At 39.4% G+C, this 13,692-nt stretch overlaps 1 protein-coding gene across 1 annotated transcript; it reads left to right on the top strand.

The window, feature by feature from the left end:
* Positions 1-3,211: 3,211 nt before the first annotated feature.
* Positions 3,212-3,934, top strand: LOC148942526 (protein CFDP2-like). The gene has a single exon (XM_089102296.1). The coding sequence runs from the start codon at positions 3,212-3,214 to the stop codon at positions 3,932-3,934; it is 723 nt and encodes a 240-aa protein (XP_088958422.1).
* The last annotated feature ends 9,758 nt before the right edge of the window (positions 3,935-13,692 follow it).

Below are 13,692 nucleotides of genomic sequence, written 5' to 3'. Positions count from 1 at the left end.
TATAGTTTTGATGGAAGGGATGGTCGTATAAACTTCGGAGAGGGCTCATTTGAATGAAAATTGAAAGTTCTTGTTCACTAAATAAGAGTCAAAAGAGATCGGAGGGCAACTAGCCCCCCCTCTCCTCCACGCCCTAAATGCATCAGATAAAATTTTGAGATAGACATATTGTTAAATATAGTTCAAACTTCTGATAACAAAGACTCCGGTGTCAACACAGCCCCCCCAGGGCCCGGGGGTAGGCGTTATAAGTTATGCCCTGGTGGCATATATGGTTGTTATGGAAGAGATGCTCGTATGAACTTCCTAGAGGGCTCACTTGATTGGAAATTAAAAGTTGTAATTCACTTTTTAAGAGTCAAAAGTTATTGGAGGGCAGATAGCCTTCCCCCACACTCCATTTATCCTTTTCCCAGAGGCAATGCATATAGAAGGGGTCATCGTATAAACTTCAAAGGGAGCTCATTAGTAGTAACTTATATTGCTATACGAAACTAGATGGTATAAAGCGACGAATCCCTCTATTTTATAGACCTATAAAGCGATCAAACACGTTATATTTGGAACCATGGACGAGATTGTGTAATGCAACCAGACGGGTTTCTGAGCCAACACCTATTTTTTCGACAATTGCCTTTAGTCAAGACTAGTTTGTTAGGAATGCGTCGCTGCTAATTAAAGAATAGGATGCTGCACTCAGAATTGATTGATTGGCATCTGGTGTTAAATCATTTACCAAAAAATAACTATATTTGCGAAAAAGGTATAACATTTGCGAATTGGACTGTATGACCGATCTTAATTGAATAATAGGGAAAAACAGAGCTAGATAACATTTGCGAATTGGATTATATGAAGGTGGTAAAAAAGGGTTAAACTGATTACCAGTTGTGGTAACCCCGAAGGGCTTGTTAACTCAGGCAATTTGTTATAAATTTGGAACAACATCAATCTATGAAAATGGTTAACGATGATAAAATGATTTTTTGACTGACCTAGCTTTACTTCTTCGATGTGTTCTGTATAATACGCAAGTGGCGTTTGAACAGTGTTGTCAATATAAAATATGGTCTAACGTTATAGTATACTAGATAGTTGATACTAAGAGAGATGTAGATGGCAAAAAAAGAATTTTAATAAAGAAATTCATAACAATCCATATAAATCCTTACAAATCAAGTAGTGAGGTGTATATGAGTATGAACCGTCAAGGATCATAAGCACCAACGACCCTAACCACCAGGACCCTCAACCCCCAAAGGTCTCTTATCCCAAAACTTCAAGGGGGTCCTCTCCCCTCCCCTCCAACTTTTTACCCCCCTCCCCCCATTTTTTTATTTTTTTGAAGTTTTTTAACTCTTTTTATTAGTTTTTTTTAACATGATATATTTCTTCAACTTTTTTCTTTACATCTCTGAGAATGACAAGAAGCATACTTAAAACATAAGAAAAAATCAAATTTATTATTTCCCAAATTCAAAATGAGAATTATATAGAAATGTTAGTCGTGAGATTTACTATTAGAAAAATATTGTGTGTAGTAAAACTTTTTTTTATTGGACTAAAATTTTTTTTCTGCACTTTTTTTTTACGTATCTTATAATGACATGAAATATGCTTATGGCTCTAACAATTGTACTATATGCTTGCCCAGAGACACGATGCGGCTTTGCCACCCACGCCCCCCATTTTTTTAAGTTTTTTTTAATTTTTTTTAATTATTTTTAAATGATATTTTTTTCCACTTTTTTTACATCTCTTAGAATGACATGTAACATACTTAAAACATAAAAAAAAATCACATTTAATATTCTCCAAATTCAATATGAAAATGATACAGAAATTTTAGTCGTGACTTTTACAATTGGAAATATATTGTTTGTAGTAGCACTTTTTTTTATTGGGCTAAATATTTTTTTTGGACTTCGTAATTATTCAACTCTTTTTCTTACGTATCTTAAAATGAAAGGAAATATGCTTATGGCTCTAACAATTGTTCTCTATGCTTGCTCAGAGACATAATGTGGCTTTTCCACTGGTACTGTATGTCCGAATATCGACACTACCTAGTTTATTTGATGTATTAAATCACTATTTTTTACACAGTGGAACAATAAACACAAATCATATCTTTAAGAAGTGAAGATGAAGCATTTTAAGAAAGTATGTTCACATGATATTGTTATTGTAAAATTGAATTCTGACAAGGAGAAGTATTTAAACTATGAAATAAGTACAAGCGGTAGCACTATCGGAAACGTATGCGTGCATTTTCACGATAGTAAGGAATTAAATTTCTTTGGAGTACCAGAAAAATTCAACTCTTATGATGGTGTATATGCGAGATTAAGATCTCTGGAGATGACTGCACTCAAAGAGAATGCCAACATAAAAATAATAGTTGATGAAGAGGGGCATCTTCTTGCTAGTGCTTGTGGTAACATTTTACCCAGTGTTAAACCATATCGTCAGCTTTCGGGTATTAGCATTCAAATGGAAGCAAAGACGAAAAGAAAGGCCTACTCTTCTACTAATATAACAAACCATATCTTGTCTACGTGTCGGAACTGTTACCTGTGTAAAAATTGTGTGATAATAGACAGTGAAATTGCCAGAAAAATAAAAAGGGGATGGGCAGGAAATATCACTAAGGAGTATAAAGATGAATCGATGAAAAACAAAGTACCAGCAAAAGTTACTGCCATTGATCAAACAGTCAATGAACCAAATAATGCCAAAGACGAAAAGCATATTGACCCTGTTGATGACACCCCTGTAAAAAATGTTTATGACTCAAAATAGAATAATGATTATTCTACTGATTACGAACTAAGAGGAGACAATACCTATAGTATCAAGAGAGAACATGGTGAACCATTTTATGGAACAGATTCAAAATGTCCAAAGTTGATCATTTATATTAATAATGTATAATAATGTATCTACCTTATATTTACCAACCTCCCGACCTCCTAGGGGGGAATCAGGGCCTGATAAGTACGAGTGCTCCCAAGCTATGGTTGGGGCCTCGGAGCGAGGATTCACGCCCCCGTCCCTAGCGAGCCGGGAGGAGAGCCCTAAGTTGCACCTCACAGCGGTGGAGTGGTGTAACATTCTATTAGTAGCCTAGCCCGACAAATAGAATGGCTAACGCAACGGGGCGCCAAGGGTCTGGGGAGCCTTTGGTCAAGTCAATTCCCATGAAACACCAATGGATATTCAAGATCAAATGCAGAGAGATACTACTATTACGGTGTTCGCGGTAGCCGACGCGGACCAGGTCAGGGTGGTGCCTGGCCCGACAAGTATGCAAGCCGCCCGATCAAGAAAACATCTGAATATTGGCGCGTGGAATGTTTGCAGCTGCAAGCTGGAATCAACGCAACTGCTCCTTGCAAGGGAGCTGCAGAAGTATAAAATCAACGTTTGTTGTCTGTCAGAAACAAGACTTAATGATGTTCTGTCCAAAAAGTTGACCGTTTCCGAATCTGAGTCATTCCAGTTCTATAACTCGGGTCCCAATGATGGCTCTGGCAAGCAAGGAGTTGGGTTCCTAATAGACGGTCCTACTGCATCATGCGTCACCTCTTGGGAGCCAGTGTCACCAAGGATGGCCATGATCAGACTGAGAGGCTACATTAGCCACATAACCATAATCGCCGTGTACGCTCCGAAAAGGGACAGTAGTGACGTTGTCAAAGATGCCTTTTATTATGACCTACAAAGAATCATCGACAAGACACCAAGGCGTGACATGCTCTTTGTAGCTGGAGGCTGGAACGCCCGGCTTGGCAGGGTAGACCCCGACACAGCAGCAGTTATTGGCCGCCATACTGTTGGTGACAGATCTTACAGCTTGCCAGATACAACAACCTATGCGTCACAAACACTCTCTTTGAGCACAAGAGACTCAACCTTGTTACATGGCGTTTGAACGACGGCGTAACAACAGCCCAGATCGACCATATCTTAGTCAGCAGAAGATGGAGGAGCTCCTGCACAGATGCCCGGGTATACAGAGGAGCAGACACAGGATCTTTAAATGGATCCGACCACTATCTCCTCACTTGCAAAGTCCGTCACCGCCTTAGCAGGCAGAAGCGACAGAAGGCAGGAAAGCGCTTCGATGTTTCGAAACTAAGATGCCCGGAAATCAAAGCCGACTTTGAGTTAAAGCTAAGCAACCGGTTCGATACCTTGAATCGTCTCTCACTCGTCGATGAAGAAGTGGCGCAGATAAAAATTGCGACACAGGACGTAGCTGAGGAGGTGCTTGGCCACACAAAACGAAAACAGCGAGCCTGGATCTCTGACCACACCATAGAACTAGTTGAGAAGAAGCGACCCCTCCTGGGAGGTGCAAAAGAACCCTTAAAAGTAGCCCGCAAAGCAGTTAAACAGTCACTGAAACAGGACAGAGAACAGTACTGGTCAGATCTGGCGAATGAGTTGGAACAAGCGTCCAGGAGTCACAACAGCAGGAAAATGTTTAAACTACTGAAAGAAGCGACTGGAAAAGCTCCTGTAGCGGTTGACACACTGAAAGATAAGTCCGGAGAACTCATCCGAACAGAAGAAGGACGCATGGAATGCTGGCGAGAGCATTTTTCTGAGCTACTGAACCCTGTCAAACCCCCGTGCGATCTACCTACCTTCTCGAGTGCTGCTAGAGAGCCCTACGCAGTAAACCTCGATCCGCCAAGTATTGCGGACGTACAAAAAGCGCTGAAGTGCATGAAAAACAATAAAACTCCTGGAGAGGATGGGATCCCTTCTGAAATGTTCAAGTCCTCACCAACTCTACTATGCCACCTAACCGACCTTTTTGTCCAGGTGTGGACAACAAAGACCTTCCCAAAAGACTGGAAAGTATCAGTCCTCGTTCCGCTATACAAAAAAGGAGATAAGGCCATTTGCGGAAACTATAGAGGCATCTCCCTGATCGACCATGCCATGAAGATCTTCTGCGTCATTCTTTTGAATGGATTCAAAGACGCACGTAACAAGTTAACCCGTCCTGAACAAGCAGGCTTCAGACCAGGCAGAGGCTGTCCAGAACAGATATTGACGATTCGCCTCATCCTTCAGCAGTACAGCAGGTTTCATCTACCCCTTCTCATCGCCTTTATTGACTTTGCAGCTGCCTTCGACTCTCTCATCAGAGAGGAGTTATGGAGAATTATGGCTGAAGACGGGGCGCCACAGGAGATCATTGAGATACTCCGAAGTGCCTATAAGGACACTGAGACTTGCGTCCGTGTTTCCGGCAATGACACCCCTAAGTTTCCAGTGGAGTTGGGGGTAAAGCAGGGATGCCCCCTTTCACCTATATTATTCAACTACGCGATAGACTGGATCATGTATAATGCAATGAGAAACCACAGCGGAATAGTCTTCAGACAAATAGCTGGTTTCCTCCAGCCCCTGACAGATCTGGACTTCTCAGACGACGTTGCTGAGCTGGAAACTACCGCCGACAGCTTACAAGGCATGATTGACGATACCTATGAGGTCTCAAAGCGCATCGGACTGGTCATCTGCGGCGCAAAGACTAAAGTATTGGCTCTCAACCAACCTGATTCTTGCCAAGTTACCCTCGACGGTGAGCCAATAGAAAGCGTTGAGGAATTCAAGTATCTTGGTTCTATCATAACACCAGATGGCGGAGCTGAAAGGGATATATCTGCCCGCATAGCAAAAGCCTGGGGAGCCTTTACTAGTCGGAAAAAAGCATTATGGACCAGACGGGAGATCTCAACCAAAACAAAAGTCAGAATCTATGGTGCAACTGTTCGAGCAGTACTACTGTATGCTTGCGAGACATGGCCGATCAAGACTGAAGATGCGAGAACTTTGGACCACCATTGCCTTCGTTACATCCTCCGCATTAAGAGATGGGACAGGATTTCCAATAGTGAAGTAAGGATCCGCTGTGGCCAATCAGAAGAGCTATCGCTTATCATTAAAAGACGTCGCCTGAAGCTCCTCGGCCACACATTGCGCCGCCCCGAAGGCACGATATGTCGAGACGTCCTTGTCTGCGAACCAGCCCCCTTCTGGAAACATAAACCAGGAAGACAAATGAAGAACCTGTGGCAAAAATTCAAGGAGGACCTGGAACCGTGGGGAGGATTCTGGAGACATGGTCGGAAATGGGACAAAGACTGGCTGAAGATCGCCGGAGAAGCTGCAGCCGACAGGTCCAAGTGGTCGTCGGAAGTCATCCCAAGATCCTTTGGTGCCAGGCAGGACAGTTCATCGTCTGGTTCCCGCCGAAAGTAAAGTAAGTAAGTAAGTACCTTATATTTATATTAACATCATATATGTCATTATTTCATTAAAAATATGTTATCTATTACTTTATTATATTCCCATTATTTCTAGGGTAAGCTAAGGCAGACACTGAGAGAAGCAAACACCTGATCAAACACACAAGCAAAAAGAGTGAGAGGCACATACAAATGCATAGATTCAGACATACAAACCGACAAAGACAGGCACTGGGATAAGAAAACACCTGCCCAAACACACACAGACAAAGAGAGTGAGAAACACATACAAACATATAGATTCAGACATACAAACCGAGAAACCCATGCACTGGAATAAGCAAACGCCCGCCCAAACACACAAGCAAAAAGACTGAGAGGACAAAAACACATGCAAATATATAGATTCAGACATACAAACCAGCAATGACAGGCATTGAGATAGGCAAACACCCACCCAGACACATAAGCAAAGAGAGTGAGAGTGACAAAAACACATATAAATATATAGATTCTGACATACAAACCGACAAAGACAGACACTGGGGAAGTGAAAGAGACCAAAACACATATAAATATATAGATTCTGACACACAAACTGACAAAGACAGTCACTGTGATAAGGAAACACACGCCAAGACGCATAGGCCCAGGGAATGAGAGAGACAAAAACATATGCAAATACACAGATTCTCACACGCAAAAATGCAGGCACAGCCACTGAAAAAGGTAAACACCCGCCCAGAAACATAAGCAAAGACATTAAGAAAGACAAAAACACATATAAATAAATAGATTCTGACATACAAACCGACAAAGACAGGCACTGTAAGAAGCAAACATCCACCCAGACGCATAGGCAAGGAGACTGGGAAAGATAAAAACACATGCAAATATATTGATTCCAACAATGACAGGCATTGAGATAGGCAAACACCCGCCCAGACATATAAGCAACCAGAGTGAGAGTGACAAAAACACTTATAAATATATAGATTCTGACGTACAAACCGACAAAGACAGGCACTGGGAGAAGCAAACATCCCCCCAGACACATATGCATGGAGAGTTTCAGAGATAAAAGCACATAAAAATGTTTGGATTCAGACACACAAGCTAAGAAAGCCAGGAACAGAGATAAGAACATACCTACCCAGACACATTGGCGAAGAGAGTGAGAAAGACAAAAATACATGTAAATATATAGATTCAGACATACAAAGCAACAATCACAGGCATTGAAATAGGCAAACACCCGCCCAGACACATAAGGAAAGGATGTGAGAGAGACAAAAACATTTATAAATAAATGGAATCTGACATTCAAACCATCTATGACAGGCATAGAGATAGGCAAACACCCACCCAGACACATAAGCAGAGGAAGTGAGAGAGAAAAATATATATAAATATATTGATTCAGACATACAAACCGACAAAGACAGGCACTGAGATATGCAAACACCCACCCAGACACATTGACCCAGAGAGTGAGAGAGACAAAAACACATGCAAATATATAGATTCAGACCTACAAAGCAACAATGAAAGGCATTGAGATAGGCAAACACCAACCCGGACACATAAGCAGAGGGAGTGAGAGAGACAATAAAGGGAGTGAGAGAGACAAAAGAAACGCATACAAATATATAGATTCAGACATACAAAACGACAATGAGAGGCACTGAGTCAAGAAAACACCTGCCCAGAGACACATGCAAAGAGAGGAAGAGAGACAAAAAAACACACATACCAATACTTAGATTCAGACTACAACCCGACAATGACAAGCATTGAGATAAGCAAACACCCACCCAGACACATAGGTAAAGAGATATAAGTAAGTAAGTAACAATCTTTTGGCAGTGGGAGAGGCAAACATCCGCCCAGACACATAAGCCAAGAGAGTGAGTGAGTCAAAAAACACATAAATATACAAATTCTGACATACAAACCGACAGAGACAGGCACTGGGAGAAGCAAACATCCGCCCAGACACATAGGAAAAGAGAGTGAATAAGATAAAAACACATGCAAATATATAGATTCAGACATACAAACCAACAATGACAGGCATTGATACAAGCTAACACCCACCCACACAAATAAGCAGAGGATGTGAGGGAGACAAAAACACATATAAATATACGGATTCTGACATACAAACCAACAATGACAGGCATTGAGATAGGCAAACACCAGCCCAGGCAAATAAGCAGAGGAAGTGAGAGAGACAAAAACACATATAAATATAAGGACTCTGACATACAAACCAACAAAGACAGGCACTGAGATAAGCAAACACCCTCCCAGATACACAGGTCCAGAGAGTAAGAGAGACAAAACGCATACAAATATATAGTTGTGTGTATGTATGAATCCGTATATTTATATGTGTTTTTGTCTCCCTCACTCTCTGGGCCTACGTGTCTGGGCGGGTGTTTGCCTATCTCAATGCCTGTCTGTGTTGCTTTGTATGTCTGAATCTATATATTTACATGTGTTTTTGTCTCTCTCACTCTCTGGGCCTATGTGTCTGGGCAGAAGTTTGCTTATCTCAGTGCCCGTTTTTGTTGGTTTGTATGTCTGAATCAATATATTTACATGTGTTTTTATCGCTCACAGTCTCCTTGTCTAGTTTTCTGGGTGGAGGTTTTCTTCTCACACCGTCTGTGTTTGTCAGTTTATACTTCAAAATCTATATATTTATACGTGTTTTTGTCACTCTCACTCTCTTTTCTTATGTGTCTGGGCGGGTGTTTGCCTATCTCAATGACTGTCATTGTTGCTTTGTATGTCAGAAACTATATATTTTTAAGTGTTTTTGTCTCTCTCACTCCCTGGGCCTATGTGTCTTGGTTGGTCTTTGCTTATATCTGTGACTTTTTTTGTCGGTTTATGTGTCAGAATCTATATATTGGTAAGGGTTTTCTTCTCTTTCGCTTCCTTTGCTTATATATCTGGGTGGGTGTTTGCCGATCTCAATGCCTGTGGTTGTTGCTTTGTATATCTGAATCTATACTTTTACATGTGTTTTATGTCGCTCTCACTCTCTTTGCCTATGTGTCTGGGCGGGCGTTTGCTTATCTTAGTGCCTGTCTCTGTCGGTTTGTATGTCTGAATCAATATATTTGCATGTGTTTTTATCTCTCCCAGTCTCCTTGCCTATGCGACTGGGCGGATTTTTACTTCTTACAGTGCCTGTTTTTGTCGGTTTGTATGTCAGAATCTATATATTTATATGTGTTTTTGTCACTCTCAGTTCTCTTTGCTTATGTTTCTGGGCGGATGTTTGCCTATCTCAATGCCTTTCATTGTTGGTTTTTATGTCTGAATCTATATATTTGTATGTGTTTTTGTCTCTCTCAATCTCTTTGGGCCTGTATCTGGGTGGGCGTTTGCTTATCTCAGTGCCTGTCTCTGTCGTTTTGTATGTCTGAATCAATATATTTGTATGTATTTTATCTCTCCCAGTCTCCTTGCCTATGCGTCTGGATGGATGTTTGCTTCTTACAGTGCCTGTCTTTGTCGGTTTGTATGTCAGAATCTATACATTTATATGTGTTTTTGTCACTCTCACTCTCTTTGCTTATGTGTCTGGGCGGGTGTTTTCCTATCTCAATGCCTGTCATTGCTGGTCAGTATGTCTGAATCTATGTATTTGCATGTGTTTTTATCTCTCTCAGTCTTTTTGCTTGTGTGCTTGGGCGGGTGTTTGCTTATTCCAGTGCATGTCTTTCTCGGTTTGTATGTCTGAATCCATATTTTTGTATGTGTTTCTCACTTTCTTTGTCTGTGTGTGTTTGGGCATGTGTTTGCTTATCCCAGTGCCTGTCTTTGTCGGCTTGTATGTCTGAATACATGCATTTGTATATGTATCTCACTCTTTTTGCTTTTGTATTTGGTCAGGTGTTTGCTTTTCTCAGTGTCTGTCTTAGCTTACCCTAGAAATAATGGGAATATAACAAAGTAATAGATAACATATTTTTAATAAAATAATGACATGTATGATATCAATATAAATATATGGTAGATACATTATTATACATTATTATTATTATACATTATACATTATCAATGATCAAATTTGGACATTTTGAATCTGTTCCATAAAATGGTTCACCATGTTCTCTCTTGATACTATAGCTATTGTCTTCTCTTAGTTCGTAATCAGTAGAATAATCATTTTTCCATTTTGAGTTATACACATTTTTTACAGGTGTGTCATCAACAGGGTCAATATGCTTTTGTCTTTGGTATTATTTGGTTCATTGACTGTTTGATCAATGGCAGTAACGTTTGCTGGTACTTTTTTTTTCATCGGTTCATCTTTATATTCCTTAGTGATATTTTCTGCCCATCCCCTTTTTATTTTTCTGGCAATTTCACTGTCTATTATCACACTATTTTTACACAGGTAACAGTTCCGGCACGTAGACAAGATATGGTTTATTATATTAGTAGAAGATTAGGCCTTTCTTTTCGTCTCTGCTTTCATTTGAATGCTAATACCCGAAAGCTGACGATATGGTTTAACACTGGGTAAAATGTTGCCACAAGCCCTAGCAAGAAGATGCCCTCTTTATCAACTATTATTTTTATGTTGGCATTCTCTTTGAGTGCAATCATCTTCGGAGATCTCAATCTCGCATATCTACCATCATAAGAGTTGAATTTTTTTGGTACTCCAAAGAAATTTACTTCCGTACTGTCATGACAATGCACGCATACGTTTCCGATAGTGCTACCGCTTATACTTATTTCATAGTTTAAATACTTATCCTTGTCAGAATTGAATGCTACAATAACTCTATCATGTGATTATACTTTCTTAAAATGCTTCATCTTCACTTCTTAGAAATATGAGTTGTTTTTATTGTTCCACTGTGTAGAAAATACTGATTTAATATATCCAATAAACTAGTTAGTGTCGATAACTGGACATAGAGTATCAGTAGGAAAGCCACATTGTGTCTCTGAGCAAGCAGAGGGTACAATTGTTATAGCCATGAGCATATTTCATGTCATTTTGAGATTCGTAAAAAAAAAGTTTAATAATATTGAAGTCCAAAAAAAAATTTAGCCCAATAAAAAAAAGTGTTACTACAAGTATTATGTTTCTAATAGTAATAGTCACGACTAACATTCCTACATCATTCTCATTTTGAATTTGGAAAATATTAAATATGATTTTTTTGTTTTAAGTATATTTCACGGCATTCTAAGAGATGTAAAAAAAAGTTAAAAAAATATGTTAAAAAAAATAATAAAAAAAGAAAAAAAAATTCAAAAAAATTCAAAAAAATGGGGGGAGGGGGTGGGAAAGCCGCGTCGTGTTTCTGGGCAAGCATAGAGTACAGTTGTTAGAGCCATAAGCATATTTCATGTCATTTTAAGAAATGTAAAAAAAAGAAAAAAAAGTTGAATAATTTCGAAGTCCAAAAAAAATTTAGCCAACTAAAAAAAAGTGCTACTACAAACAATATTTTTCTAATAGGAAAAGTTACGACATTTTTATAGGGGACCTTTGGGGGTTGAGGTCCCTGGTGGTTAGGGTCGTTGGTGCTTATGATCCTTGACGGTTCATACTCATATACACCTCACTAATTGATTTGTAAGGATTTCTATGGATTGTTCTGAATTTCTTTATTAGAATCCTTTTCTTGCCATCTACATCTCTCTTAGTATCAACTTTTTAGTATACTATAACGTTAGACCATATTTAATATTTACAACACTGTTCAAACGCCACTTGTGTATTATACAGAACACATCGAAGAAGTAAAGCTAGGTCAGTCAAAAAATCATTTTATCATCTTTAACCATTTTCATAGATTGATGTTGTTCCAAATTTATAACAAATTGCCTGAGTTAACAAGCTCTTCGGAGTTACCACAACTGGTAATCAGTTTAACCCTTTTTTACCACCTTCATACAATCCAATTCGCAAATGTTATCTAGCTCTGTTTTTTCCCTATTATTCAATTAAGATCGTTTATACAGTCCAATTCGCAAATGCTATATTTTTTTCGCAAATATAGTTATTTTTTGGTAAATGATTTAAAACCATATGCCAATCAATCAATTCTGAGTGTAACATCCTATTCTTTAATTAGCAGCGACGCATTCTTAACAAACTAGTCTTGACTAAAGGCAATTGTCGAAAAAATAGGTGTTGGCTCAGAAACCCGTCTGGTTGCATTACACAATCTCGTCCATGGTTCCAAATATAACGTGTTTGATCGCTTTATAGGTCTATAAAATAGAGGGATTCGTCGCTTTATACCATCTAGTTTCGTATAGCAATACAAGTTACTATTAATGAGCTGCCTTTGAAGTTTATACGACGACCCTTTCTATATGCAGTGCCTCTGGGAAAAGGATAAATGGAGTGTGGGGGAAGGCTAGCTGCCCTCCAATAACTTTTGACTCTTAAAAAGTGTATTACAACTTTCAATTTCCAATCAAGTGAGCCCTCTAGGAAGTTTATACGAGCATCTCTTCCATAATAACCATATTAGCCCCCAGGGCATAACTTATAACGCCTACCCACGGGCCCTGGGGGGCTGTGTTGACACCGGAGCTTTTGTTTTCAGAACTTTGAACTATATTTAACAAAATGTATATCTCAAAATTTTTATCTGATGCATTTAGGGCGTGGAGGAGGGGGGGGGGCTAGTTGCCCTCCGACCTCTTTTGACTCTTAAAAACTGAACAAGAACTTTCAATTTCCATTCAAATGAGCCCTCTCCGAAGTTTATACGACCATCCCTTCGATCAAAACTATATATGCCCCTAGAGCATTACTCATAACACCTGCCTCCGGCCCCTGGCGGGTTCTGTCGGCACAGGAATTTTTCTTATCTGACCTTTGAACTATTTTTAATGAAATAGCTATTATAAAAATTTTATCGGATGGGCTTGGGGAAAAAAGGCTGTGAGTGGGGGGCTAGTTGCACTGGGATATCTTTTGACTCTTAAAAGTTGAACTAGAACTTTCAATTTCCAATCAAATGAGCCCCCTCTGAAGTCATAAACAATAAGTAGAACAACAGGGAAATTTTTGTACAAGACAGTGGAACGCATTTTTAAATGATTATTTCGACCCTATATCCAAGGGCTATCCTCATCAACGCAAATGAAGAGAATAAAAAACGATATAAAAGAAACTTACATTAAATTCGATCATTAGAACTGAAAAGAGTTTTTCTCTCTATTTTAAAACAGCCCTAATATCATTACTCCAAGGAAGTTCAGCCAGGACTGGTACACCAAGCGAAGTGGACAAGTTGTGTTCCACTGTCTTGTATAAAAATTTCCTGTTGTTCTGCTTATTGTTTATGATGGAAAGGCAGTGTGGTCTTCGTCACTATTTACACCTTTGAAGTTTATACGAGCATCCCTTTCATAAGAACTATATACG

This window comes from Artemia sp. Qi Xiang Cuo, chromosome 16 (assembly GCF_049724085.1).
Source record: "Artemia sp. Qi Xiang Cuo chromosome 16, ASM4972408v1, whole genome shotgun sequence".
NCBI lineage: Eukaryota > Metazoa > Arthropoda > Branchiopoda > Anostraca > Artemiidae > Artemia > Artemia sp. Qi Xiang Cuo.
Note: the sequence above shows the minus strand (reverse complement) of the source record. Positions and strands in the feature narration are given on the sequence as shown.